Raw genomic sequence first — 24,759 nt, forward strand, 5'->3', positions numbered from 1 at the left:
TGACTTTTAGATATATATCACCCAGAGATAAAATTTTTCTAGTGTGAAACATCATTTTATATTAGATTGGATTCCTTATAGTATGGAAACGTGCCCTTCGGCGCAATAAGTCCACACTGACCCTCCAAAGAGTAACCCACCCAGACCTATATTTACTCTATATCTGACAATTTAGCATGGCCAATTCACCTGACCAGCACATCTTTGGATTGTGGGAGGAAACCCACATAGACAGTTGCCCGAGGCGGGAATTGAACCCGGGTCCCTGGCTCTGTGAGGCAGCAGTGCTAACCATGCCGCCATCATATATATTTAGAGGCAGCAACTTTGTTGATTTTTTACCCCCCAATACTCAATGTAGAAATTCAAAGGTTTAGTAGAGATTAGATGCCATATCCATTCTTACTGCAGTTGACTTTTGTAATAGGCATATAAAGAAATTTAACATCTATGTTAAAGAATAATACCCTGTCAAAGAATTGATATCTGAGCTTGCTATGAAGGAATAAAATATAAACCTTTAAACAATTACACTTTTATACTTAAGAGTATGTTTTGCTTAGTTTGTAAAGTGAATAAATTACTAAAGTTCCATCAAACGTCTTGATTTTTAAAACAAAATTTCACTTTTACTCATGGCAAGATACTCTATCAACGTGAAAGGTTTTTGTTGCAAAACAAATATTCAATATGTTTCAAGTCAGACTTTTTGAAGCATGAACACTACATAAGCTATGCAATGCAAATTCTATTATTTTTCATTAAGTATCTCATTAATGAGATTTTCTTATTGCTGACTGCATATGTGATCACAATATTGTCAGTTGTATTGTGAAATCACAAAAGAGTGAGAGCCCATAATGGAGTTGGTTGTCTTCACTTGTTCATTTGGACCCAGTTGCTCAGGCGTCTTCCTCATTCTTACTTTCCTGAGCAACAGTATCCTTTCACAAGGCATCAATAATTTTCACATGCTTCCTTTTATCAACTCCATCGATAGATTGTCAGCTGAGGGAATGTGTAATCAGAATTACCTGCTGCTGCAGAGTTGACGGTATGCGTGTCTAATGTGTCTGTTTCAGTTGTGAAGAGCATAAAGTTACAATGCCACAAACAGTTGACATTGGATTCTACTTTCCTCCCTTGCTGAATGGATTATGTGATTGTTGGCCAATGTTAGCATGAATAATACAGCAATTCTTTTTCAGAAATTGTTTTTCACAGTAAGCATTTCTTGTAGTGTAACTTCATGGTATATCATCCAAACTTGCCTTGATATGCCATATTTAGTATGAGCATATTGGCTTTTTTGTACTTGGTTTTAGTACTTCACGTAAGTATTCTTTTCATTCTTCAGTTTTTGAAGAAACCTTTTGTGTCTTATGGTTGGAGTAGCAGTAATGCCATTGATTTCTTTCTGTAGATTTCAGGCAGACTTCCAACGCCACAAAACTACTGGGTGCTGTGATGGAGTGGAGAATTGTTTTATTTCCCTAGTCCTGTTACAAATCATGAAAATTGTTAGCTTTTACTTGACCATTTTGAACTCAAACATTAGATTAGATTCGATTAATTTCAGTGTGGAAACAGGCCCTTCGGCCCAACAAGTCCACACTGACCCACCGAAGCGCAACCCACCCAGACCCATTACCCTAGATTTACCCCTTCACCTAACACTATGGGCAATTTAGCATGGCCAATTCACCTAACCCTGCACATTTTTGGCCTGTGGGAGGAAACCGGAGCACCCGGAGGAAACCCATGCAGACACTGGGAGAATGTGCAAACTCCACACAGACAGTCGCCTGAGGTGGGAATTGAACCCAGGTCTCTGGCGCTGTGAGGCAGCAGTCATAACCACTGTGCCACCGTGGTTTGTAGATTGCAGTTGAATATCGCTTGTTTCTAAAAAAAATCATCAGTGTTATAGAATTATTTGGCATAATAATGAGAAGAGTGTTTTGGTCATCCATTTGTTGAAAAATTCTGGATTGCTTGTTTTTGCACCGGGGTCAGATTTCAATGCAGTTTTGAAACTTAATCCAAAGTACAGAATTTACGTGCCTTCTAAATTAATGAGGTTTTACAGTCAAGAGATTTAAATGTTCTGACTTGCTCAAACTCAACAACATTGACATCTAGAGATTATTAATTTTCCATTCCAGTGGTGGCAAAACTAGTCCTAAAAAAGGTTAAAGCAAGATTGCAAAGGCATAAACTGGTTTAACAATCAACAAAGCAGTGGAGTGATTCTGTAGAATGCAAAGTAGTAGTGTCCGTAGCCCTGGACCGACAGTCACACGAGTCATACAGCATAGAAACCGACATATTTTAACATGACTGCAGATTGTGTTTTTTATCAAGTGTACAGCTCAATTTTAAGTCCCACCTGCTTCAGAGATGTCTCAGAACAGGTTGTTTGGGAAAAAAAAATCTACACACATAATATTTCTATTTGTAGATATTTTTTCATAATCTGTGTACTTGGATTAATTAATAGGAGTGGAATTTAAGTATGAGGTGGTCATTTTTACAATTATTTGTTAATGCTCTTCTGACTCTGCTTTTGTTTCCAGATCTGCTTCTCCAAGGCATGGCTTTACCATCATGAACAGACTTAATGTGGAGAACAGGACTGAACCAATTACCAAGGATTTGGACTTTCAGTTACAAGACCCTTTTCTACTCTATAGAAATGCACAGTGTAAGATTGAGAGAGATTTTTTTATAATTGTGCATATCTGTTAAAATTGTATTTGATATGTCGGACATTGTTTAAACTTTTCGATACAGTTTAGCTTGCCTGTTCATGTTCCTGAACTAACAAAACTGACTTGAATTGAACAAAAGTAGCTGTTTCTTTTATAAAGCAAAAGATTCTGGATAGAAAAATAGAAATTGCTGGAGAAACTCAGCAGGTGATGTAGCATCTGTGGAGAAAGGGGGTCAGATATACTTTCTGAAGAAGGGTCACTGGACTAGAAGCACGAACTCTGCTTTCTGTTCAGAGATACTGCCAGACCTGCTGAGTTTCTCCAGCTTTTTTTTTGTAACTATTTCTTTTCCTCCTGGTCTATTAATTAGAGCTATGGTAGTGATAACACTTGTCATAGTCTTGGACAATTAGTAAAAGCACATCAATTTTAGTCATGGTATCTGTGGCATTCTCAATTTGTTTTTTAATCACTCATGGGATGAGAGCTAGACCAAAATTTGTAGCCCATCCTAATTGTCCTTGAAGGTGGTAGTGGTGAGCTGCCTTCTTGAAACTGTTCTGTTTATTAAAGGAAATTTTGCAGTTTCATGTGAATATGCCTCAGTGACTAACCACCATGTTAACCAACTATACAAAAAGAAATGATCTATTAAGCCACATTTCATTTTGAAATTTGACTCGGTCATATGCCATCATATTAGAATACAGAAATAATTAATATTTTATTTGAATCAGAGTATTTTAGACCTTGTTTCCTAATTACAAATTTTTAAATACTTGTTACTGCTAATTTATTTATAACAATATGGTGATCTAATAACTCTGGTTAAAAAATACTACTTTTGAAGAGGTTATTAACAAATGAAAGATGAATAACAGGACTGACTGACATTCAGTGTGTTGAGCCATTAAAAATATAAATATTTGGCGTACTTTGTGCTTCTGTAGAATACAAAGTAGTAGTGTCCGTACTCAGGCCCCTGAGACAAGAGCTGACATCAGACCCAACAACTGGGGCAGAAAGGGTTTCTGTCCTTATCTCTGCCTGTATTGGAATCACAGGATAGATCCATGTGAAAGTCAAAGTTCGACATTTTAAGGCCAAACTCATGAGATTGACTTTGACTTTGAAATGGATAATGTTCTTCAGGAATTGTCATGCATGATTGATTTGGGTCCAAAGTGACAGTAAAAGCCAATAGTACTAATGAAATTGCATTAATTCTCTAACATTTATTTACCTTCCAACATTGCAAATGATATCCATTTAATTTGACACAGTATAAATAAAATCATCATTAATAGTACAAAGGTTGATTACTTGTGCAATGGTGAAGTTTCATGAACTATCAAACCCATTAAATATGCCCAGTGAGAATAAATATCACATTGGAGTTGGTAAACCTCATCACAAGCTGGTTCGTTGGCAAAGTGGGTTATGTTTTTATTTGCACAGTGCTCATGGTTTCAAGTGCCAATCTTCTCTAGTCTTTATTTTTCACAATAGCTTTTATGCATCCAGCCTTTGCATGAACGTGAGTGACAATGTCTTTCCAAAACTCCTTGAGAGTTTTGTACTTGATTATCATCATTGGCTTTAATTTTGCCATCTGCTGATCAAGATGAAAACATTGTGATCTACGTCTTGTGACTCGTTGTGTGGACATTGTTGAATCCTGTTAGCTGTTGTTTGTTGATATGGTAAAGTTTATTGACATTGTAAAGATGTTGTGAATGTTTTCTTTTCTGATTAATTACGAAAGTGTGCCTCTTCATGAATCTTATGCAGCATCCACATTACTTTGCTAACTCAGAATTCAAGGTTCCTCGCTTCACTAAGGATTTTGAATTGAAAATTCTGTAGGTAACATGACCATTTTGCTTATACTCATTGATACATTCTGCCATATTCAAATGATGTCACTTGCTAAGTCTTTTTCTCTCGTTTCTAGTTTACTGGATATCTTTTTCTCGCCTCAAATTATTTTCTTGGAAACATTACATTTTCCCGTTGCTATACAACTATTAGTCTTCATGGTAAATGTCACAATTTTTATTTTGAATTGAGCTGTATTCTTGTTGTTCTTAAATGCATTGTGGTGGATCAGGAGGACACTGGTTAGCCTTGCAGATTGGCTGTGGGATTGCTGCTGGTATAGGGAGAGAGAAACTCAAAAGATTCTTTATTAATTAAATCATAATATATTTAATTTAATTAAATATTTAATTAAATCATAATCAACATGTTTTTTAATCCCTGAGATATTAGGGTTAAACTTATAATGAGCTATGTTATTTTAAAAAAAACTTTTTTCAGTCAAAATTCATGGTGTCATCTTTTATGTGAGTATCTCTATATACATTGTGTGTATATGTCAAATATTATGAATGCAAAATTGTTTGTTCTGTAATGAGAGTAGGTGTTTTTTTAGAGGGAGCTTCTTACACTTGTTTCAGGATTATTAAATTGGATATTAGGTGATGTCGTGATCAAGGTAGCTGATGGCCTCTGCATGTTCCACCAGCTGATGTCAGTTTCTGCTCCCAAGAACCCCTTTTTATATGTAGAAAAAAAAATGGAAATAAAACATTACAAGTATACAACCAGAAACTAGGTAATTCTTCAGTATATTGAATGGTGAACCTCAGAGTAATGTTATTACTTTTTCTATCAAAGCTCTATCTATGTACTTTGAAAAGTCACCTGAATCAATCCTTCAAGTATGTAGCTGCATCTTTAAATACTGTAACAAATTGATCATTTCCTGACTTGCCACACAGTTTTCAGGTGTTGATAGGCTATACTTTGAGAACCTACTGTCTGATTGGTTCCAAAAATGAGCTGTTCAAGGAAACTGTCTCAAATGTTCTATAATTTCATCATCCAGGCTACTGCAGGCAATCTACTTTTTCCAATTTATAGATGGATTAAACTCACCCATGATTATTACTGTTCTTTATCACAAGCACCCAATATATCATTTTAGATACAGCGTCCAACTTTTTGGTTACATTTTAGGGGCCCTAGACCACACTCCTGAGTGATTTTTATTTTCCCTACTGTTACTCATCTTGGCCCAAACTGAGTCTTTATCCAGTAGGGATGCATGTGAGTAGTGGTGTGCCACAAGGATCGGTGCTGGGTCCACTACTTTTCGTCAGTTATATAAATGATTTGGATGTGAACACAGGAGGTATAGTTAGTAAGCTTGCAGATGACTTCAAAGTTGGAGGTGTAGTGGGCAGCGAAGAAGGATACTGGAAATTACAACCAGATCTTGACCAGATGGGCCAATGGGCTGAGGAGTGGCAAATGGAGTTTAATTTAGATAAATGAGAGGTGCTGAGTTTTGGGAAAGCGAATCTTAGCAGGACTTATACACTTAATGGTAAGGTCCTAGGGAGTGTTGCTGAACAAAGAGACCTTGGAGTGCAGGTTCATAGCTCCTTGAAAGTAGAGTCACAGGTAGATAGGATAGTGAAGGCAGCGTTTAGTATGCTTTCCTTTATTGGTCAGAGTATTGAGTATAGAAGTTTGGACGTCATATTGCAGCTGTACAGAACGTTAATTAGGCCACTTTTGGAATATTGCATGTGGTTCTGGTCGTCTTCCTATAGGAAGAATGTTGTGAAACTTGAAAGGGTTCAGAAAAGATTGTCAAGGATGTTGCCAGGGTTGGAGGATTTGAGCTGTAGAGAGAGGTTGAGTAGGCTGGGGCTGTTTTCCCTGGAGCGTCAAAGGCTGAGCGGTGACCTCATAGAGGTTTATGAAATAATGAGGGGCATGGATAGAATAAATAGACAAAGTCTTTTCTCTGGGTGGGGGAAGCCAGAACTAGAGGGCATAGGTTTAGGGTGAGAGGGGAAAGATACAAAAGGGGCCTAGGGGGCAACTTGCTCATGCAGAGAGTGTTGTATGTACCGCCAGAGGAAGTAGTAGAGGTTAGTACAATTACAACATTTAAAAGGCATCTGGATGGGTATATGAGTAGGAAGGGTTTAGAGGGATGTCGGCCAAGTGCTGGCAAGTAGGACTAGATTAGGTTGGGCTATCTGGTCGCATGGTCGAGTTGGACCAAAGGGTCTGTTGCCGTGCTGTACATCTCTGTCTCTCTGGTTAGTATGAAATAGACTCGCCTTGAGTGAAACAGAGACTGTAGTGAGTGTATTTGGGAATTTGATTCCAAATGGAAATTCTAGCAGAGGCAAAAAACTGTTTACTGCAAGAATGAATGTTTACGGAGTGGGGAGTTTGGCAAATGGTAATGAGGAGGCACTTTTTTCTTCTTATGTTTCAGTAAGTTCATTCATTGGTAAGAAACTGCTATTTGGGACTGTCTTTAAATTGCTGTCAATTAGAAGAACATTTCATTTTTAAAGAACTACTGATACTTAAATTTAACTAAGGCACATCAGGAATAAGGGAATGTTAGAGCAAGTGATAGGGAGGAGAAAGAAAGGAAGAGTAATATGCTGAGGAAACACACAAATGTTTCTGTGGCTGTAGACTTGGCCCCAGGGTCAGTGATGTCATAGAGCAACTGCAGGGCATTCTTCTGGGAGAAGGTGAACAGCCAGAGATTGTGATCCACTTTGGTACCCATGACTGGTAGGAAGGGAAATGTGGTTCTCCAATCAGAATTTAGGGAACTAGTTAGAATATTACACCATAGCCTCAGCTGAAACAGAGGAAGTTATAATGAGAACAAAGAGACCATTAAGTATATATTTGGTTCTGTCTTCACAAAGAAGGACACAAATAGCATCCCAAAAATTGTTGGGGAGCATAATCTAATGAGAGTAAGGAACTGAAGGAAATCTGTATTACTGAGGAAATGGAGTTGATGAAATCGCTTCCAAAATACTGAAAGAATTAGCCCTAGAAATAAAAGATACAGAATCTTAAAATATGACTGCCAATGTTTAATCTGGAACAGTTCTTATGGTTGAAGGGAAATCTGAATTAAAGACCAGCTAGCCTGACATCAGTAGTAGGGAAAATGCTAGAATCCGTTCTAAAGATTTAATAACTCAGAAAATAGTGAAAGAATCCAACGGAGTCAGCATGGATTTACAAAAGGAAAATCATGCTTGACAATTGACAAGACTGTTTCCAAAATGTAACCAGTAAGGTTGATGAGGAGTAAGCCAGTGGATGTCATTTATTTGAATTTTTTAAACACCTTTCCTAAGGTCCCACGTAAGAGATAAAAATGTAAAACTAAAGCATATGGAATTGGGGGCTTTGTAATGACATGAATAAATCACTGGTTGGCTGACAGGAAACAGAGTCTGAAGAAATGGATTTTTTTTCTACATGGCAGGCAGTGATACATAGGATACCATAGGAATCAGTAGTGGACCCCAGCTATTTACAATATCTATTAATGATTTTAGATCAGGGAACCATAAAACTGTAAGGAATAGGATTAGACTGTTCAGTATCCCCAGCCTGCTGTACAATTCAATTGGATCAATGCTGATCTGAAATTCCTTACGTCCACTTTTCTGCCCTTTCCTCATAATCTTTGATTCTTCTACTGATCAAAAATCTATCCATCTCAGCCTTAACTATGCATAAGGACTCTGCCCTCTCAGTTCTCTGTGGTAAAGAATTCCAAAGACTAATTCTGACAATGCAACGAAACAACTGAATTTTAGAATTACTAGTTTAGCTTTTTCTACATTAATGTAAATGAACTGGATATTGGTTTAGAGGTTTAAGACAGATCTTCAATGGAGGTGTCTTCTTAGCACTCCTGATGAGTGGATTTATCAGCTAAGATGGTGACTACATTACATGACTTTGTCACTCCCTGGTGATGACTAGTTGTATAATCAGGCATTTAAATCATTCACTTTATCTGTTATCAAGTACACTATCATAACAAGAGCCTTCAACCAATTGTTTTAACCCTATATTAAAATTGCTAACTATATTAAATGAGTGTTTTAATAATTGAAATTGGGAATGGAACTGATCAAATCTGGTAATCCAAATGAAAGCCATGTGTTTATACATAGCTTTTCCTGTCTGTGATCACATACTGCACTTTGCAGTGCACCAATTTCCATGAGACTGTGTGCACATTTGTATAGTGGCCATTCTTTATTTCATTCCCTAAGTTGTCTATCTGCATTGACAGACTACTTCTGTAAAATGTCAGATTGTAAAACTGTATTTTTAAAGCCTATTTTGGACTTATACATAATACAGACTAGTGCAGATACTAATTACAAATTGGAGGTTTCATCCCTTTCAGATTATAAATAGAATTTTAAAAATACTATTAAGAATGAGAGTAGATATGTGTCTCCTGTCTGCTATCTAATCAGGCCTTTTATAGTCAAAGGAAGCTTTGGCTGTGTCTGGGTTGCATATAGATCTGTCTTTGTGACTGACTGTGAAGAGTGGTCTGCCAACACTCTGTGTTCTAGCAAACTTTAAGATAAGATAGAGTTCCGTGTGGATGTGAAGCAATTCCATGCATTAAAACAAGTTGCTGGAAAGCTTTGGACTTTACTGATTTAACAGGATCAAAATCTGAAGGTCTCTATCAATATCTTTATTTTCTAACTCCGTTATTACTTAACTCTAATATCAAGCAAGCCAAAAGACTTAAATTCACTTTTTTAATATATTGAACATATTAAAAATATTTCTGGTGAAAGAAACTTTCTTCATACTTTCCTCCCATCTAGCTCGTTTTCAACTCCTATATTCTACAATGTTCAGTATCTTTTCAAGTAATCTAGTTTCACATACCATTGAGGTGGCTTTATTTTGTGAAGCTGAGTTATAAATGGGATGAATCTTTCTCTGGCCTCAAATGATATGGGCTCTCGTAAGACATTTTGAAGAATTGTCAAAGTCAAGCAAGGCTTTTGTCAGTGTTGAGCACAAGCCATATGTTCCAATTAAGTTCCAGATATTGAGGTGGGACTCTCGCTAGTGAGCAGGAAGAGACCTATTGACCATAAATCATTGCTGTTATCACACTGATTATGACTTAAATTGCCTTCTCAATATGCATGTTCTTATTGTATCCCTTAATGGATAAAAACTAGACAATGAGATTTCCAAACGTGAAAGTCGGAGCGGGAGGGAAATGGCTCCGGCTCCAGCTCACCGCTTCTTCCGTCAAGTCTCCACCTTGGGTACATTTCATTGCCAGCAGCTGTATGCACATCACATACATGAGCACTGGCATCCCCTGCAGCCCAACATGCTATTTCTCCAGTCTACTTGCTTTTGCCCTGCCATACTGCACTTTGCAGTGCACCAACTTCCACGAGACTGCAGCTGCAAGGTTCACTTTGTGTGAAGGAACAGGCACCCAGTTCGTGGATTGGACTAGGTTAAATCTCTGGGCTGCTTGCTAAGTGTCTTAGCTTACATTTATATAGCACCTACTTGGATGTTCAAGACTGGATCCAAGCTTAGATCCCTGCTTTGTCTTGCCAATGATGCCCAGTCACACTTAATGACTCACCAGACTTGCCTTGCAGTTTCGTGCAAGCAAAGCCAGGCTTGCTTGTCATGCTGGTCAGCAGTTATCAGTCAGGGAGGTGGATGTGTTGCTGAGTGGCACAATGCTACCTCAGTCTTACACCTACACCATCTGCCAGCCACGTATCGGCCAATTGCGTCTGTCATGAGAAATGTGCTCTCTGTTTCAAAGTCTTAGACTTTTATCCCCTTAGTCCAGGGAGATGTCTTCAGTCAAGGGTTTAAGCTCAGTAAGTCACAGGCAGCCTCCAGTATCCATGCAGGGCTTGGGCTTGGTCAGTTGGTTAGTCAAGGCTGTCATATTCATACCTCAGGTCCAGTGAGCAATGGTCAGACCTGTGAGCCCAAGTGCAACCAATCCGAGGAGTCACAATCTGGGAGCTGTACATATATCAGTGAGGAGTCTAACTACTCATTTAAAAATGACTGCGACCACACCTGGAGTGGGAAGGATGTGTTTTCTTCTGTGAATGGATAGTCTTCAAATTTAAGCAATGTGAGGCCCTTCAACAGCAATAGGCAGACATCTCTTCACTGAAGCTGAAATATACATACAAGCACTACATGCATTGTGAACTTTTAACCTTAAATAGCATGCAGTAAGCTCATGCCAAAGTTCTTTTACCATACATTCCTGACCACATCATTCAAGTTACAAATTAATTCCACTAATGTTTGTAATGAGTAGCAATTTTGTCTTTTCAAGAAAGGTAGAGCATAGTTCTTTAAGTTACAGTCACATGCATTTTACCCATTGTCTACACATGGTGCAGGAACTGTTCACCCTCCCAGAGCTCTGTATCTATAGTGTTGTAGCTAAAGAGAAACTTGTGCACACATGATGGCGTCAAGAGAACACATTTACAGCAATGTGTCTCCCATACTACCTGCTTGTCTTCTTTCTTTCCGTCTATTACATCTCTGTGCATTCCTTGGATTGGTAGCTGGGGTGAAGAGACCCTGTCCTAGAACCTGTTGATCTTGCAGGTGTGGTCAGGTGATCCTGTGTGCATTTTTGTCTCGAGGGCCTAGGCATGGTATCTGTGCTTACTCCTTAGTGTGACCTTCCACAGAGCTGAGGGTGTCAGTTAGTGGTAGTAGAATACCCAGCCACCTCCTAGAGTTTCCTGAAAGGAGACATCTGGTGAGCATGCCTCCAGAACATTACTGGACCTGGGTGCCTAACTGCAATGGCATGTGGGGACTCAGGACACCTGAGTGTTTGCAGAGTAGGGGATAGACTTTGTTTTTCTGGCGGCAAGGACTCATGGTGGAGGCAAGGAAGTCATAGAGCGATCTGAATGTTTTGTTTTCTTTTGTTTTGGCTAAGATGGCACCAGAGCATGGCAATTTCATACACTTTTCACTGTACTCCTATATTTCTGTTCTGAGTATTCCTTGATCCCCTGTCACCTTGCTGATGGCATTGAGCATCAAGAGCAAGAACGATGCAGTGAAGATCTGTGCACATATCCAGTTGACTGAGACTGCTGGACCAGCTGTCCATTGCAGGCATCAACTTGTCATGGAGGCAGCCAAATGCTGCATGGTTGAGTCAGCAGTCCTAACCCCGTTATTGCATTCCTACAGGCTTTGTATTATGTTGTCCAGTACCCCCGATAAACCTGCCTGAAGTCCTGGATTGCTGACACCATGGGGATAATGCATAGTCTTGTGACAGCAGATAACATGGGCACCCCACTGGTGCCTTCCTGGCTTAGAAAAAGGTGTAGAAGCTGTGGCATGTTAACATCAAATGCACAGTGGTGATAATTTGGGAGTAACGTAACAATTAATAATGGTTCTTAGTTGATTTCCAGGACATGGAAACCCACAGGAGACATCAAAGTCTTCACCAGCCAGTATCAAGACCCTCTCCTTATAGGGCATGAGAAGTCAGAATATCTGATACCCCATTATTATGTAGTTGGGTGTTTGTTGCTCCTTTAAGAGAGTGGTGTGTCAGAGGTGGGAGCTAGAGGGGCAGTCAGAACCGACCGTGGAACCAAAAGGACATCCAATGAAGTATTCCCTGTTTTAGTTAACTCTCCATCTACCTTGTGTTCTTTTTCTGCTTCCAGTGAACCACAAACAGATCACCCATGACCTGTCCTGGCGTTTCACCTTGTCTTAGGCCTTTTTCTCCTATACTGAGACGTAGAATATTGGCAACATAGCCATTAGTCCTGCTACAGGTAGGGAAATGTGGCACAGACGTGCAGGGTCAGGAGTCCAGAATGAGTTTGGGATGGGCAAGAGTGAATTAGAGAGGCTATTGCAAATAATGGTGAGAGTAGTAGAGCATGAGTCTTGGTAGAAGTTGAGTACAGTAGCAGAGAGAGTGAAGATGGTGGTATTTACTTTTCGCAAGTGGAGAAAGTTCTTCTGACACAGCTGAACAATCCTCCAGACCATGGCAACCTCTGAACCAGATTGGCAAGGCTTGGTGTCATGGCCTTCATTGCCAGTTCTGGGGAAATAGGGTGGCCTTGTTCTGCAGAACGTCCTCCGCCAGAACTTCCAGGTTCTTGTTGGTAAAATAAGACACCAATTTCTCCTTCTCATGCAAATGTCTGCAAGCATGTAGGACAGCTCCAGATTGCCAACACTTGACCTGGTGTCCAACAGTCTCATATGGTGATTGTCTATCCCAGCAGTGGTCAGTATTTCTGCCCATAGTGAGTGGGAGATTCGGGTTAGCATCAGATGAGAGGAGCACCATAGGAACCTTTTATCGGAGTGAATGAGGTGTGTTTTGGACAGTAGTTTAAAAAAACTGAGTCTTTATGGAGAAAAGCCCTCCATGAAACTCTGTGAAACTGACATTTTGATCAAAATGTCGTAAGGTAAAGCCCATAGTATAATTTAGTCTTGAGGGTAGTTGATTTAATCAAATTAAATGCATTGAATGAAAAGAATCTCTACCTCATAACTATTTTAGTAATTTAGGGATTAAAAGTTGATCTTTATTTTTTTATTTGATTTAAGTAAACTGTAAAATATGTTGAGTCAATTAATAAGTTTGAACTTATAAAGAAGTCAGAATATCTGACACCTCATTATGTGTGTAGTTGTGTGTTTGTTGCCTCTTTGAGAGTGGTGTCTTAGAGGTGGGAGCTAGAGGGGCAGTCCAGAACTGCCTGTGGAGCCTATCAGGCATCCAATAAAGTACTCCCTGTTCTAGTTTACTCTCCGTCTACCTCTGTCCTAGTGACCCACAAACAGATCACCCATTACCTGTTCTGGCGCTTTTCACCTTGTCTTGTAATCTATAAAATACATGTTGAGTCAATTTTAATTAAAGTTTAAAAACTTTACCTCCTGTAGCTACAATCAGTGCAATCAATCAAGTTGCCAAAGAAAAAGCCTGCATAGAAGCAAAATACCTTGTTTGTGCTGTGTGAATTGTAGATACCACAAGGCTGAATTCTTTTTATACTATGATTTTCCATTTATTCCTGACATTTCTATGGTAAGTATAAACCACACGGAGAGTTCAAAATAGAACTACTCTCAAATGACTGACAGTTGGAAGACTTAGGGTTTTTTTAACGCTATTTGTAGTCTCAACTTCTTAAAGTTATGACAAGATTTAGGGCCAACTCTTAAGATACTGCAAAATAAGGAGGCATGGACCTGAAGGCATTCAAATTTTAGCCTGAACATGCTTAACTTCCTAGAATGTGAAAATTAATCTTATTTTAAAAACGGTCACCAGATCCTTGCTCTTTTTGTTTTTGGATAATGGCAGTGGGTGCCATTACCTGTCCAATATCTAAATAATTCATAGTGATCATGCAGTCAAAAATATACTTCCCTTACCATATTTTGGCATGTTTATTATATCATTTGTCCTTCCTCAAGTGGTTGTCATTTGATTGCTTTAGTGAGGTCACTCATTTACCACCTGACAACAGTGTCTACATCTTTAAAAGGTAATAAATTGGCTATGTCATGCTTTGTAAAATCCTGAAGTCATGAAAGGCATTACATTTTAAAAGAAGTATAATTTGTGTACTAAGGTAAGGCTAAGAACTAGATGCATCAGAAATAGAAATACTTCTAATATTTTGTTGACATGTGAACATTGCTGACAAGGCTATTATTTGTTCCTCATTCCTAATTGCCCTTGAGAAGGTGGTGGTGAGCCACTGCAATCCAGATAGGATACCTAAGCAGCGTGGTGCCTGCTGTGTGTTGAAGGGAGTTCTGACATTTTGACCCACCAACCTTGAATGAATAGGGATACGTTTCCAAGTCAGGATGTTTGTGCCTCGGGAGGGAATTTGTTAATGGGATTTCCCAAACATCTGCTGCCATTGTCTTTCTAGGTAGTAGATATTATGTGTTTGGAAGGTGCTATTGAAGGAGCCTTGACAAATTGCTGCAGAGAATCTGGTAAATGGTATACACTACAGCAGCACAGTAAATATTTGCAGGTGATTCATGATCAAACCAAGTTGAATTCTCTAGGATGGTTTTGAGTTTCTTCAGTGTTGGTATCTCTCTCATTCAGGCATGAAGAGAATCTTCTATATGCTGCTGAATTGAGATTTTTCATGGTGGGGGTAGGCTTTGGGGAGTCAGGATGTGTTACTTCATTGTGTATTAGTGCCAGTGTTGGACTGGGGTGGACACCGCAGAAGTTAAATACCACCAGGTTATAGTCCAACAGGTTTATTGGAAAGCACAAGCTTTCGGAGTGTAGCCCCTTCATCAGGTGAAGGGAGAGAAAAGCACACAGGCAAAGAATCTACAGGCAGAGAGATTTTTTTTAAAAATCATACAAATGGTATGAGTACAGTGTCAACAGGCCAAATATTAAGCCTCTGCAGGTGATCATAAGTGCCAGACAATGTGAGTAAAGTGTCAACAGCTGAGTAACAAGCAAAGGGATGACCTATGATCAGATTAAATAAGGCAGAGCAATAATTACAAAAAATTAAGGTGGTGCTGGAGACAAACCAAATGACTGGAATAACATGATGGGTAGAAGAGTCACATGTCGAGGGTCTAACCAAAGTAATAAGTAATCCAAAACTGTACAAACTAATAAAGGTAGAGAGGTCATAATAATTTATCAAGGTGATGATGTCAAAACAGAAGAGTAAGGAAGATTTTACAGATACAGAACAGCGTGGTGGGGGTCACATGTAGTGGGACATGAACCCGAGATCACTGTTGAGGCCGCCTTCACGGATACAGGATTACCTTAATTAGTTTGTACACTAAAGGTGCTTTGTATTCATGCCCACTTCTACAATTTGCTGCCTTTTTTTGTCCCTGAGGGTGAGATGGAGATAGCTTACTGTATTGTAAATACATCTGATTAAGATGCCTGTTATTTCTGTCATCATCTTTGAGGTGTCCATGGCATTTTCTCCAGAGGCAATTGCACCTGCAACGTAAGTCCCAACATGCAATTTCAGCCGGTTCTGCTGCAATGATTCTGGCCATTAGAATAGGTGGACCAATGCCATGGATTAGATATTTGGATAATCGACTTGCTTGGGCATCTTACGAAATATTTCTGTGGCAGACTGGACTGGAACTGGGTTTTCTAACTCTACCACTTCGCCACAAGATCCTTGTAGCAGAATCTTTTTTTGTTTTAAAGCAATTGAACAATTTGAGCCCAAATAGCCCACAAAAGGTTTTATATTCTAATAACTGAGCTAACCTGGATACTGGTAAACATGATGAGGTTGCTAATTGTTAAAGTGCAGACCTATTTGTCTAGCTTATCCAATTCAAATAACAGTGGTGGAGGCAGTCACAAATTGCTCATGCTACACCTCATTATGTTGTAATAGAATAAAGAAGCCAATAATTAAGCAGACCTTTGAACAGCAGTCACTCATTTAATTATCTTTTGTTGCTGAACCCATACCGAGAAAGAGTACGTTGAAATTTCACAGGGTGCTAAATGAGCATTGTTATCAAGGAAGTTTGGTCTTTTTTTAAAACTAGGTCAATTTGTGTTCTTTTGGACAGTATAAAATAAGATGTGAGAACAACTAAAGTGAATGGCATCCACAGTAATGATCATTAGCGAGAATGGTGTTGCAGTATATGAATTGGATTCCTGCATTATGCTCACGTGGAACATTATTGTGCAAATATCACACTTGTTCATAGAAATCCAGAATACGTACACAATGGATGATGGAATGTAATGGACAGTGTGATGCAATATATTTTTTTCGGATGGGATGAAGATAAGGTGAACTGAACTGTAATTGTCTGCTGTTAGAATATTGCCACATGCCTTTCGTGTTTATTTTTGATTAGTAGTCAACTAGGCAAAGTCTAGATGGTGGGCACAAGGTTCCAGAGGTTGGTCACAGCTATTGAAACTGGATTTTAGCAAAGGGAATGGATATTGCCAGATAGGGAGGGAGAACAGAGCAAGGTGATGAAAAGATTTGATCTACAGCGCCTACCTAGGAAATCTACATCCTGATCTCCAATTTGGTAATTTTTATGACCATTTATGGTTGTGGCTTAGTGGTAGCTCCCTTGCTTCTGAGTTAAAGATTGTGGCTCAAGCCCTACATAGAGTTTTGAGCATTCAAGTTAGCAGTTCATTGCAATTTGAGGAAGTGTTGTTGTGTGTGCCATAGTTTGGATGAGACAGTAAAATGAGGCCTCAACTCCCTATGTGTCATTGTTCCATTCAAATTAGAGCATCAAAGTTCTTACGTCTTTGTCAATATTTAAATTTAATTCAGAACCTAAATACAGATAACTTAATCACTTAATTCTTTGCTATATGGCTGCATATTTCTTTCATTGTAGTGACTACATTTCAAAGGTAATTAATTGGCTGTAAGTTGTTTTGCAACATTGAGGTTTTGTTGCCAACATGTAAGTTTTAATTGTACTACTAAGTTTTAATTTTGATTCTAATTACTTTAAAATTAATGCATGCATAAAATGAAGCCACTATGAATAGTTGCAACTGTTTAATCATTTCTTCAACAAATGTTATCTACATGTATTAAACTAAGCAGACTGAAGAATTTTAGAACTACAATTTTAAATAACCTGATGAATTTCTGTTGCACTGCATTACGAAATGAATGTGTTGAATCAAAATGTGTTGAATCAAAAAGTGTTGAAAAGCAGTTTGCTAAACAAATTTTTACATTGCATTGCAATAATATATTAGACCTTGAAAGACTTGCTTTGTTTTTATCAGAAAATTAAGATAAATTTGGTTATGTTTATATCTTTCCATAAGATTACTGTAAATTTCACAGTATTTTGGAAAATATAGTTGTATTGCATGTAGTTTATTTTATAATTTTAAACATTACAATCATCTTTTGCAAAAATAAATGTAATCTGTGATATGTTTTTGTTATTGATAACAGAAATTAAGACCAGGAAATATCAGTATTTAGGTACTTGTAAAGGTTGGTGACATAAATTTGATCATTGGGCAAAGAAATGCAGTTAAGTCATCTTCCAATTTTGGATCCAAATCTGAAATGCAGCTTTTAAAACAACTTTCTAAAAATATTGTCTTAAGTTGTTATTGTTGACATGGGCAAAGACATGAGAAAATCCTACCTCCTGGACAAGTGTAGAAGCAGTTCAGCCGTGTCTCCTTCACAATTATGCCTTTGTATTTGCTATCCATTCCTTGTGCTGGTTGTTTGGACAACTGTATGGTGGCTTTCTGATGAAGAACTGATGGAAGCTTTTTACCTTCCATGGCAATAATTCTGTGTTCATTGAAAATTCTTATTACTTTTTGCTGAAATCAATCTCAAAGTTATTTCTTTGAAGATCAGTCCATTGTGGCAAAGCTGGGGTTAGAATGTTTATTCTTCCTAATGAATCATGTCCAAAAGTGAGAGGTGGAGAAGGACGGTGGCTTTATATGTTGATGTCCTCCACTCTAAGGAGTTAAATTGTGGCATGCATCAGTGCTGACATTTTGATATGGGGCCTTCATCTCATTTAAGAGGAAGCAAAGATAAAAGCTTCAGCCATGCTCGAAATACAAGTCCGTTAAGATTATAAAATTCTCCCAAGAATTTGTCACGATCTTGTGATGAACTTTCAAAACATTCTCTACATTTTTAACCCAGCTGTGTGTGGGAGCAGGTAGGGAGAGAGAAAAAGAGGGAAAAATGGACATTATTTGAAGCAAGTAATTATTAATATTTCTTCTGGAGTCTCCTAGAACGAACATCAGTAAAGTATTTTTCGTATTGCAAGGGAAGTATATGGAAATTAGGTTTCAAGTCAGTATTGTGTGTAATGTTGGTATTGTTGATGGACCATGTCATTAAACTGTGTTAATTATAACACAATACTATGAAGAGTTATTTTGTGTTCTATTTGAGTTAATACCATAAATCATTTATTTGTAAAAGCCAGATGAAATTGAGATATTTTTAAATGTCATGGCAGCTAGTCTCATGAATTGCTCTCCCATCTGAGTCATAAGGTTGTGGGTATTCAGGGTTTGACATTCAGCTATCCATCACAAGATCATGATTGAAAAATCTTAGCTGATCAATAGTAATCAATCACCAGTAAGAACCTCAGCACGTTCAGTAACATGCAATGGTTTTGCCATCAGAGGTACCAGCATCAACGTCTTAATTGGAAACTGACAGACCAGCCATCTGCACTATAATTACTGGAAATCAGAGGCTGGATGTTCTATGATGAATAGCTTGCTTCCCAATGCCTCCAACCTCCACTACTTACAAATGTGATGGAATACTTTGCTTGCTTGGATTGGTTCAGCTGTCACAGCACATTTGCTCAGTTTACCAACACTTCAGCCATTGTTCTACCGTGCCTAAAACGCTAGGACTGCAATCTGTATCACCTACACAATTTTCCGCATCAATTTATCAATGATCCTTCCTTAACAGGCGTTGAGGTCTGGGACAGATCAATCATGACCTTGTTGTAGAGCAGGACAGGCATTAGGGACTGAATGGATCATTCCATCATGTTTCTTAAATTCTTATGTTACCTCCCAAACCTACAACCTTCATACAGAAGATACGATCAGCTGCATGGAAACATGTCAATAATTCATGCATCATTCCTAACTTTCAGGTATTTTACCATTGTATTTGCAATTAGATCTACAGTCTTAGAATGTGCAATTCAATTTAAGTGGAAAAGAAAGTACTTTCTGAAATGTAGTCACTGTTGTAATATAGGAAACATGGCAGCCAATTTGTACACAGCTAATTGCCACAAACTGCAGTGTGATAGTGAGCAGGTAATTTTTTTGATGTTGATTGTCACACAAATATTGTTCCAGGATAAGTTGCCTGCTTCTTTGAAATAGTGTCATGTGATCTTGTACTTTTACCTCAGAGCAGATGGACCCTACGTTTTTAGCATGCCAAAGATGGCAACTCCAATAGTACACCTCCCTTAGTACTGCACTTATGTGACAGCCTTGGTAATTTTTGTGCGCTCGATTTTCTGAAGTGGGATCTTGAAACTCAGACGGGCAAGTGATTATGAACTGAACCACAGTTGACAAATACATTTTGTCTTCCTTGAGTGGGATGGTGACCATGTTGTCTCCCTGCCTCACTTGGGTTAATCCAGGGTGAGAAGCCATGTGGATGGTCTTCTTTTCTAGATGCCTGTTGAGGCCCTTAAGAGAAGGAATTGCATTTCACCAATGCCAAACAGATGACCAATTGTTGAATTTGCTCCTGTCTAGATGGGGTGTGGGGTGGCTGTCTTTCAAAGGCATTTTGTCCCTGATTTGGGGACGGTGAATCGGGAAGTTAATCCCCTCCCTTTTCCTCTGACCTCTGCTCTTTTCCAACTCCCAGATCCAAACCCACCTCCACTTCCTCCCCCTCCCCCCCCCCCCCCCCCCCCCGCCCCAGCCCCAGCCCCAACCCCCTACCATTCCCTACCCCAAATTGGCAACCTGTTGATCCTGCAATCACTGTCACTTTAAGGTTCTCTAGTGATAAACTTTGCTGAAAGGCCAAGTGTGTTACTGCTTTGTTGAAAGTTTTCTGGAGTGGAATGTCTGCCCTACTGGAGGAGGACAGTAATTAAATATCCTTGCAGCTTTGTTCCCTCTCCCAAATAAGGTTTTAATTCTATCAGGGCATTCTGAGATCAATCCAGCAGAAGTGCCATCTCTGAGTGTCAGGCTCTCCTTATTCAATTCAACCATTTGTTTCTGGCTGTTAATAGAATCAATTAAAAATATACTTTCAGTACTTTAAAATTATTTTGTTGATTTTTGTCTCAGGTTATTTTACTAAGCCTTCAATTTGATTCTGTAGGCCTACTATGAACAATTGCACTGAGGAGAAAAATATTTTTACTACAGTTGAAAATACCTTTTCTCCCCATTCCTCCACCATTCAAAATCCTCTGGTTTATACAACTTTCTTAAATCATGCATCCAGTGTAGCCCATTGGCTAGCAGTCAAAATATGCTTGGATTTCTCCCTGTATTACTCAAACAAGTCTGTTTGCACTTAATCATGTCATCTTTTGTAAAAAGTTTTGATTATATCACACAATTGGGATTCAGTAGCTTGGTATGGTAAATTCTATAGAAATTAAGAGTAATACTTATGCATTCGAGCATACAGTAGAATTTGGCAAATCAAAAGGCACAGTCTTCATTTGTGTTGTTAATTTTTAGTTTTCTCTGAAACTAGTTGCAAAATATCTGCAAGTTGTAATTGCAGTCATGGAATGTGAAGATAATACGGTTAATAATCTGTACTTAATTTTCCTTGCGGAAAGATTTAGGCTGCATAAAAGACTAAAGTTGTCAAAAATTGTCTTTATTCATGGTGGAAGTGACACTATTGTGACTGGCATCAAAATGTAGTGCAGTGGTGGTATTGGTGAACCACGCGGTGCTCAGTAGATGAAAGTCTTTTCCATCTCGAGTGTCTTGTTCAAATTTAATGCAATATTCCTAAAATAGTAAAGTGAGGTTGAAACAGGAGAGCAGGATCTAAATATAGTTTTGCAGCTCATGATTGCTATGTAATATTGACAATTTAATCATAAAATTTTAATCACTTTGACTAATAATTATGATGTGGTGGTGCCGGTGTTGAACTGTAGAGGACAAGGTCAGAAGTGCCATGACACCAGGTTATAGTCCAACAGGTTTATTTGAAATCACGAGCTTTGAGTGCTACTCCTTCAACAGGGGACTTCACCTGATAAAGGAGCAACGCTCCAAAAGCTTGTGAAAACACTGGTGAAGGAGCAGCGCTGCTCCTTATGATTTCAAATAAACCTGTGATGGACTGTAACCTGATGGTGTGTTACTTCTGACATTAAAATTTTAAAATTAGAATTATGGTCTTTATTGTGACTTCTGTGTCATCAAAATAAAGACAAAACATTGCTAGTTGAAGTCCAAGTTGTACTGCACAATACTTCCCAACAATTATGCTGTTAATAATCCAATTTATAGGAACCATTTTGAAATGAAAATGTTTCGATGTACAAACTAGAGTTAGTGATTTTGGTTAAAAGGAGCTAGGCACATGAAGCTGTGAAAATAGTTTAAATTCTGTGCAGCCATTTCTAAAAACAAGCAAATTAGTTTACAAAATTGAATGTCCTTCATGATTAGCTTCTTATGGAGCATATACCATTTAATTGATCAGGTAATCAATAATATATATCATACCCATCTTTACATTCCTGTAGTGATTGAGAAATGGTCTGAATCTATTTCAGTTATTGTCTTGACACTCCAATGCAACATTTAGATTAGATTCCCTACAGGGTGGAAACAGGCCCTTCGGCCCAACAAGTCCACACCGACCCTCCGGAGAGTTACCCACCCAGACCCATTTCCCTCTGACTAATGCACCTAATACTACGGGCAATTTAGAATGACCAGTTCACCCGACCTGCATGTCTTTGGACTGTGGGAGAAAACTGGAGCACCCGGAGGCAACCCACACAGACACTGGGAGAATGTACAAACTCCACACAGACAGTCACCTGAGGCTGGAATTGAACCTGGGTCCCTGGTACTGTGAGGCACCATTTAGGCAGACAGATTCTTGATAGCTAGAATTTTGCAAATGGTGTAGCTTAATCCACTTTGGAGTAAACCTGTTAATGCTTTTGTTGGTGAGGGATACTCCATAATTCAAAGATACATACATTAGAGTATGTTAAAAACTGAATAACCCAGAGCCGATCCAGGGCACTCTGTTAGCCTTTTACTGCTTCAAAATATTTCTGCTTGAAATTAATGGTAGCATGCTGGTTTTTGTCAAGCAAATTCAGCAACAAACCAAAGAGGCTGTGGCACGAGGAGCGACTTTTTTTGTGTGGGCTTTTTGATACATTACTCCAGTACATCCCTGTGTAGCTTTTAAATATTCAGCCAGTGTACTGTTAATGGTGGAGCAGTTATTTATATTTTATTTACAAGCTGAATTGTGTATCAATTTTGAGTCCTGTATTTTAAACTAATATCATACTGCTAGACAGAAAAGATGATAAATTCTTATCAGTCTGTTTACTACTTTTCATCAGGCAGGAGTTGCAATTTTTAGCATGTGCTATGCCTGCCTTTTTTTTTTCTCATTGTAGATAGTGCCTCCTCTTCATGAGCCCAAGATAATATTTTTAACATTTATAATGTGAGTGCTGAAAATGAGAAAATTTAAGAGGAAATTTTAGTTTGCATGCTGTCATATGCCTGTTTTATATTATTAATTTCAGTGTCAATCTATGGGATCTGGTTCTATGATGAGGTGGAATGTCAAAGAATTGCAGAACTTATGAAGAAGTAAGTATTTCTTTCTCTCTCTTGCTGTCTCAATATAATGGAAATAGAGCCCTCTGCCACATCCTCAATTGGTTGGACCAGCATTCAAATTTATGCTTTCTGTTTCTTTTGCCCCATTCTGTTGAAGTCTACACATTTTCTTATTCGCCCAATTCAAGGACTGAGCAGAGCAAATATGACAAGCAGATTTAAATTTCACAGTTCATGACTGTTATAAAATTTGATAATTATACGTGAAGTTAACTGTGACTTAAATAATTCGTTATGGAACCTTATTAATGCTTGAATGTCGAGACATTAAAAAATAAAAAATATTAAGATGCTATTTTTTAAAAGTGATACACATGGTTTTGGAGTAAAGTGAGAAAATAAACATGTCTGCACTGTCATTCTAAAACTTGCATTTCATTTTGCTACATGCATACTATTATTTAATGTTTCTATATGTGTTGAAGGCTTTTCTGAGAATTTTACTGAAGAGCAATTTTAGTTTCCATTTTGGTTGTGACCAAACAGGCAGTCCATAAATGGAATTGACCTCAATTAACATCAGCCAACAACTGTTTTTGAAACGTCCTGACCATAGTGCTAAGATTAGGCTAGTTAATTTTGTAAGTTAAAGCAGGGTCCAGTCGGCTCTCTTGGAGGCTTTAAAAGATTTTGTGAGTTTATTTTGAAAAAGAGCCACTAATGCTCAGTAACAGCAGTGTGTGCCATCTATAAGCCACACTGTAGTAATTCACCAAGGCTCCTCAGACAGCACCTTCCAAATCTACTTCCATCTAGAAGGACAAAGGCAGTAGATACATGGGGATGCTACCACCTGCAATTTTCTCTCCAAGCCACTTGCCATCCTGACTTGAAAATATATCACCATTTCTTCTGTCACTTGGTCGAAATCCTGGAACCCCTTCTGTAAAGTCAAAGTGGATGTATGTACAATGCATGAACAGCAATGGTTCAAGAGGCAGTTTGCTGCCACCTTTCTCAACGATCATTAGGGATGGGTAATAAATGCTGACCTAGTCAGCAATTCCTAATTCCAAGAATAAATTTTTTAAACTAGTTTTGCTTAGAATAGCAATCAACTTTTAATGTCCAACAAACATTCAGGAACAGATCATGTGGACATTGCTGTGCTTTTTCTTCAGTCTTTCAATGTGCGAATTGAATTCTGCATTTTCCATGTTAATGAGTATACTTCAAAAGTATTTCATCAGTTCTAAAGTGCCTTAGGAACCCTTTTTGCGAAAGATGCTAAATAAATGCAAGCTCTGAACATAAGATCACAAGCCAATTATTTCTCATTAGTATCACTTCTGAGCTCACTTTTGGCATGGATGTTAAATTGTTCATGAATCTGAGGTCCTGTGCAATGCTAGGTACAGTCAGATCTTCAGTCACATCACAGTGATGACCTTTCTCTAGTTTGTACAGCTCACTAGCTCAATGAAAGTCAGAACCAAGTCTTTACTGTTCAAGATTGATCCTGCACCTGATGCAGACCCAAAAAATGGATACACTGAATTTTTGAATCAGTATTTTGGCAATCATTAAGAAATTTTTTGCAGTATCAGGGCTTTGCTGGTAAGATCAGCATGTGTTATTTGCCTCTAATTGCCCCTGGGAAGGTAGTGGTGAGCTACCTTGAACCACTGTCAGTCCATGTGATGTAGCTACGCAATGAGATGCCAATCAAACATACTGTTTATTTTGGATGAAATCAAGATCCATGAGTAT

At 38.4% G+C, this 24,759-nt stretch overlaps 1 protein-coding gene across 11 annotated transcripts in view; it reads left to right on the forward strand.

Moving 5' to 3' along the window:
• Positions 1–24,759, forward strand: part of dcp1b (decapping mRNA 1B) — a 90,432-nt gene that overhangs the window by 42,578 nt on the left and 23,095 nt on the right. For all 11 annotated transcript variants that reach the window (XM_072552256.1, XM_072552248.1, XM_072552249.1 and 8 more), the window contains 2 exons: positions 2,577–2,704; positions 22,953–23,019. In XM_072552256.1, coding sequence (XP_072408357.1) covers positions 2,608–2,704; positions 22,953–23,019 — 164 coding nt within the window. In that variant the 5' untranslated portion in view covers positions 2,577–2,607. The remainder of the gene's footprint in view (positions 1–2,576; positions 2,705–22,952; positions 23,020–24,759) is intronic.

The sequence above is a fragment of the Chiloscyllium punctatum genome, chromosome 32 (genome assembly GCF_047496795.1).
Source record: "Chiloscyllium punctatum isolate Juve2018m chromosome 32, sChiPun1.3, whole genome shotgun sequence".
NCBI lineage: Eukaryota > Metazoa > Chordata > Chondrichthyes > Orectolobiformes > Hemiscylliidae > Chiloscyllium > Chiloscyllium punctatum.